Raw genomic sequence first — 6,072 nt, forward strand, 5'->3', positions numbered from 1 at the left:
GCGGGGGTTGCAGGGCGTGGAGGTCGCGCCACTGCACTCCAGCCCAGGCAACACTGTGAGACTCTGTCTCAAAAAAAAAAAAAAAAAAAAAAGTTACCAGAGGCTAGGGGGAGGGAGAAATGGGGGTTTTAATCTATTGTTTAACAGATAAGAGTTTCTGTTTGGGATGATAAAAAAAAGTTCTGAAAGTAGAAATGGTGATGGTTACCCAACATTGTGAACACATTTTTTTTTTTGAGATGGAGTTTTGCTCTTGTTGCCCAGGCTGGAGTGCAGTGGTGCGATCTCAGCTCACCGCAACCTCCACCTCCCAGGTTCAAGCCATTCTCCTGCCTCAGCCTCCTGAGTAGCTGGGATTACAGGCATGCACCACCATGCCTGGCTAATTCTGTATTTTTAGCAGAGACGGGGTTTCTCCATGTTGATCAGGCAGGTCTTGAACTCCCGACCTCAGGTGATCCACCGGCCTTGGACCCCAAAGTGTTGGGATTACAGGAGTGAGCCACTGCACCCAGCCCATTGTGAACATACTTAATGGCACTGAATTGTATATCAAAATGGTAAAATGGTCAATTTTAAGTTATATATATTTTATTACAATAAAGCATTTTAAAAATCTACATGTCAAGAAACCTTACAGTTAAAAAACATAAATAAGAGAATCCTGAGAAAATAAACTGTCATTTATAAACTAAGGAAGGAGAAAATGGAATGAATATCAGACACTTGAAAGCTAAAGCATTACCAATGAATGACAAAAATAAATTATTTAAAATATATATTGAATTTTGAAATTAAAAATCTTTCAGAACTCTCTCCACTCTTTCCGTTAAGTTTATAGTATTAGCTGGGCATGGTGGCATGCTCCTGTAGTCCCAGCTACTCAAGGAGCTGAGGTAGGAGGTGACTTGAGCCCAGAAGGGTAGAGGTTACAGAGAGCCATGATTGTGCCACGCACTCCAGACTGGGCGACAGAGCGAGGCCATGTCCCAAAAAAGAAAAGAAACAAATACCAACAAGACTTTTGTACCTTAGAGCTGCAATCATCAAAACGAACTTGGTATCCTACTTTGGATCCCAAAGTGCATTTCATTTCTTCAGCTACTCTCTGAGCAACTGATATAGCAGCTACTTTTCGTGGTTGAGTTACACCAATCATACCATGTTGTGAAAACCCTATCAAAACCAGAGATAAAGAAATACAACAATGTTAGCAATTGTCTTTCTATTAGAGCTAAATTGTTTTTGGCCAATGAATACAAAACTGCTTGAATGTTTCCAAAAGAATATCCTGCAAATTAAAAACACATTGCTACGTCTGCACTATGAAAATTTAAATATTAATTTAAAATAATACATATTAGTAACCACTCAAAAAATATATATATATGTATGTATTTTTTTTTTTTTTTGAGACGGAGTTTCACTCTTGTTGCCTAGGCTGTAGTGCAATGGTGCGATCTCAGCTCACCACAACTTCCACGTACCAGGTTCAAACGATTCTCCTGCCTCAGCCTCCCAAGTAGCTGGGATAACAGGCTTGCGCCACCATGCCTGGCTAATTTTGTATTTTTAGTAGAGACGAGGTTTTTCCATGTTGGTCAGACTGGTCTCGTACTCCCGAACTCAGGTGATCCACCTGCCTCTGCCTCCCAAAGTGCTGGGATTATAGGCGTGAGCCACCATGCCCGGCCAAAAAAAAAAAAAGAGACGGAGTCTTGCTCTGTCGTCCAGGCTGGAGTGCAGTGGCGCAATCTCGGCTCGCTGCAACTTTCACCTCCCGGATTCAAGCAATTCTCCTGCCTCAGCCTCCTGAGCAGCTAGGATTACAGGCGCACGCCACCACACCTAATTCTTTTTGTAAAAAATACATTTTTAAAATTAGATTTCAGGCTTTGTTTGGTTTTGTTTTTTCTGTCTAAAAATCTACTCTAAAGGTAAGCCAAGAATTTTGACACATAGGAATTCATAAAATTCCACACATTTCCCAAAATAAATTTACCTTTGCCACAAAACTGGATTTATTTATTTATTTATTAGATAGAGTCTCGCTCTGTTGTCCATGCGGGAGTGCAGTGGCACAATCTCGGCTCACTGCAACCCCTACCTCCTGGGTTCAAGCAATTCTCCTGCATCAGCCTCCTGAGTAACTGGGATTACAGGCGCAAGCCACCACACCCAGCTAATTTTGTATTTTTAGTAGAGATGGGGTTTCACCATGTTGGCCAGGCTGGTCTTGAACTCCTGACCTCAAGTGATCCACCTGCCTCAGCCTCCCAATGTGCTGGGAATACAGGCGTGAGCCACCATGTCCGGCCTAAAACTGGATTTAAATATGCCACCTTTCTGCTGGGAGCAGTGGTACATACCTATAATCCCAGCTACTCAGGACCCTGGCTACTCAGGAGGTTGAGGTAGGAGGACTGCTTGAACTCAGGAGTTTGAGACCAGCCTGGGCAACACAGTAAGATCTCATCTCAAAAAAAAAAATCTATATCTATATCTATAGCTATACACCTTCCATATAGCATTTTAATATCTTTGGGAATGGAGCTGCATCTTAAAATTGATGGCGTGTTTCCATTCTTACTAATACAGTAGTCCCTCTTTACCCTTGGTTTTGCTTTCCAATGTTTCAGTTACCTACAGTCAATGGAGATCCAAAATTACAGTACTTTGAGAGACAGAGAGAGACCACACTCACAGAACTTTTACTACAGTATACTGTCGTAACTGTTCTATTTTATTGTGGTTGTTGTTAATCTCTTACTGTGCCTAATTTATAAACTAAACTTTATCATAGGTATGTATGTATGTACAGGAAAAAACATAGTATATGCAGGGTTTGGTATTATTGGCAGTTTCAGGCATTGAGTGGTCTTAGAAGGCATCTCCCAAGGATAAGAGGGGATTACTGCATATAAAATAGTGATATATCTTAATAGATGGCACCTTAGATTTGAAGCATTAGAATAATATATTTCTTTTTTAAGGCAAATCATATCCAATATAATACTGTTCTTTACAAACCTTACAACAGAAAGTTCTGTCATATTGAAAGACACTTGTCAAAAGACAAAATTACAACAAATTTAATTTTTTTTTTTGACACAGACTCTCACTCTGTCTCCCAGACTGGAGTGCAATGGCATGGTCTCAGCTCACTGCAACCTCCGCCTCCTAGGTTCAAGCAATTCTCCTGCCTCAGACTCCCGAGTAGCTGGGATTACAGGCGCCCACCACCATGTCTAATTTTTGTATTTTTAGTAGAGACTGGGTTTCACTATGTTGGCCAGGCTGGTCTCAAACTGCTGACCTCGTGATCCACCCACCTTGGCCTCCCAAAGCGCTGGGATTACAGGCTTGAGCCACCGCGCCCAGCCTAAAAAACTTTATTTTATTTTATTTTTATTTATTTTTTTATTTTTTGAGACGGAGTCTCGCTCTGTCTCCCAGGCTGGAGGGCAGTGGCGCGATCTCCGCTCATTGCAAGCTCTGCCTCCTGGGTTCACGCCATTCTCCTGCCTCAGCCTCCTGAGTAGCTGGGACTACAGGCACCAGCCACCACGCCCGGCTAATTTTTCTTTTTGTATTTTTAGTAGAGATGGGGTTTCACTGTGTTAGCCAGGATGGTCTCCATCTCCTGTCCTCCTGATCCGCCTGCCTCGGCCTCCCAAAGTGCTGGGATTACAGGGGTGAACCACTGTGCCCGACCAAAAATTTTTAATTGGCTTTTGTGATTCCAACTCTGGAATCACATCAACCCATCGTCTCATAAAATAGAATGAGTGTCCCAATGAGCTGAGCAGAGGAGGCTGATTGTATAGACAGAAAAGGGCTAAGGGAAAGTAGAAACAGAAAATAAAAGGCAGATTGCTAATTTCAAAGTTACTTTTTTTGTAAAAGTTAAAGCAGAGGAAACTTCTTGATGCTGGCTTAAACTGGTCTGTTTGGGGATTTGGCTATTATCTCTTTCTCCTGATTTCTCAGGAGATTAGATGAAAAATTTAGTTTCTAGACTTGGTGGCGTGGAACTTCAGTATGAGTAACTCCATTTTGGTTTGGTCTGTTGGGTCTAGTGCGGGGGATCAGTCCAAACCAAAGGCCTCCTATTAATTTTACTTAACATATTTTAAAGGTAATTTGTTAGTTGGCTTGTGCTGGCAAAGTCAGGGGATAAATATTTACTTGATAATGCTCTAGAGAAAGAACCAAGAAGTACTAATGGCAGCAACAGATATCACATATCTCTTCCCTCTCAAAATTATTTCAGTATCCAATGGTTAATAGTTTACTGCTAGACAACCTTATTCTATAAAATGGAATTAATATCTAGATGTAATTCTATTTGAGATTATTATGGTAATTAAAAATGGGAAAATCTGCCATCCCAACTAATTCCTGAACCTGAAATAGACCATAAAGAAGCGAGGGAGACACAGGGGAAGGGGGTGTGCCAAGAGAAGGGGGACTATAAAGCAAATAGTAGGCAACCATGGAGTACAGAAGTCCTACTGGCCTTTAAAAAGAGGATATTTTAAAAATATTTCCAATGTTAGAACAGAAAAAAATCACCTGCTTCATACAGATATTTTGGAAGTTGAGTTGTTTTACCACTTCCTGTATTTCCAGTAACAATAAGGAATGAATTGTCCCTCACAGCTTGAATAATCTTTTTTCTTTGTTTCTGAATAGGAAAAGTTGGAGTAGTTCCTCCCTCCTGGGACGTGCATCCTTTCTCTTCTGTAATAACAGAAAAACAAGTCAATTAAAAGACTTGTAAAGATATCTCTGACTCAACTTCTCAGGACTGAAACCAGAAAGGCAATATTGAATTTTAGGGCTGGAAGGGATCATCCATGACTTCTCAGTTAAATCGCTCATGTACAATTTGTAAGTGAGGGTTAATGAGCCCAGAACAACTTTTTGGTGAAATTCAGCAACTTGAGCATTTGCTCACGCGTAACTCAAAGTACTTTACAAAGCAAGTATAGCTCAAGGCAACGTATACACATGTATACTTACACAGAAGCACAAAACCCAATTTTATTTAACAATAGACCAAAAACTGGAACACAGCAGAAAATTCTCAGCTGGATTAGAAGCCACCTGTGTTTGCTTCTGATTCATGGTTCAAGTTAGGTCCCTGTTCAGAGTGACTGATATCCCAGAAGGCCAAGTGGTGGGTAACCATGGAAACTGGCTCCTGGAAACTGGCTCCCTTCATACCGTACCCAAAGGCAGGCTGGCGGCCCGACGAAGGAGGGGGGAGGATGAATGGGTAGAGAACAAAGGGTTTGTGAGCCTGTTTAAGAACAGAATGCATTTCGGGCGTTGGGGTTCACTTTTTCGCCCCCCAGTAAGGTTTTCGCCCAACTTGGATCTGGGACCGCCCCCCTCTAAGGCAAAGTGCTCATTGGACGCAAAGTTCGCCTCGGGCTTGGAAAGCCAGAAGAACGCCACGGCTTCCTCACTACTCTTCTCAGCCGGCCAAAGGCGTACTTTCATCCCCCCCAAAACCCCCACGCCGTAACTCCCGCTGGCTTCCGTACCGTCCCGCGGACCGCACCTCTATCGGCGATACAAACAGCCGGGGGCCGCTCTTCCTGGAGGTCTCTTGACCGCTCACCCTCCTCCTGCCGCCTTGGCGCCCTGCCCGCGACTGCGGGAAACCGGGACATAGACCTGGCCCCGAGTGGAGGCGAGCACGTCCACCGATCTGAGGAGATGGGAGGGGAAAGGCGAGGACGCGCCCTGATGACGTAGAGGTGTTTACTTCCGCGCGTGCGACTTGTAGCAAAGGGAGGGGGAGCTGCTCGATGACGTGACACGGGGCGGCCGGGCCGCGAGCCAAGGCTCCACCCCCAGGGATTTCCCGCCAACTGTCACGTGCGCTTCGCCTCGGGCGGCTGAGGCATACCTGAGGGCCCGAAGACCCCCTCTTGTTTCGCCTCTGCGGCGCCAAAGGTCGCGACCACACCTCTTTTCAACGCCACAGTGGTCTCTGCAGGCTATTCTGTCTTCGCACACCTGACACGATGTGACCCTCTGCCTGGAGCTGGAACCATGGTG

The 6,072-nt window shown here is 44.0% G+C and overlaps 1 protein-coding gene across 6 annotated transcripts in view; it reads right to left on the reverse strand.

The window, feature by feature from the left end:
• Positions 1–5,743, reverse strand: part of DHX40 (DEAH-box helicase 40) — a 45,303-nt gene extending 39,560 nt beyond the window's left edge. For 2 of the 6 annotated variants that reach the window (XM_045376078.2, XM_005583868.4), the window contains exons 1-3: positions 5,570–5,743; positions 4,576–4,743; positions 1,031–1,176 (exon numbers count right to left, since the gene is read on the reverse strand). In XM_045376078.2, coding sequence (XP_045232013.1) covers positions 1,031–1,176; positions 4,576–4,743; positions 5,570–5,681 — 426 coding nt within the window. In that variant the 5' untranslated portion in view covers positions 5,682–5,743. Of the gene's footprint in view, positions 1–1,030; positions 1,177–4,575; positions 4,744–5,552 lie in introns of all 6 variants that reach the window. The other 4 variants (XM_074019094.1, XM_074019093.1, XM_015437884.3 and 1 more) reach the window with 3 other exon arrangements.
• Positions 5,744–6,072: the final 329 nt, after the last annotated feature.

The sequence above is a fragment of the Macaca fascicularis genome, chromosome 16 (genome assembly GCF_037993035.2).
Source record: "Macaca fascicularis isolate 582-1 chromosome 16, T2T-MFA8v1.1".
NCBI classification, from domain to species: domain Eukaryota; kingdom Metazoa; phylum Chordata; class Mammalia; order Primates; family Cercopithecidae; genus Macaca; species Macaca fascicularis.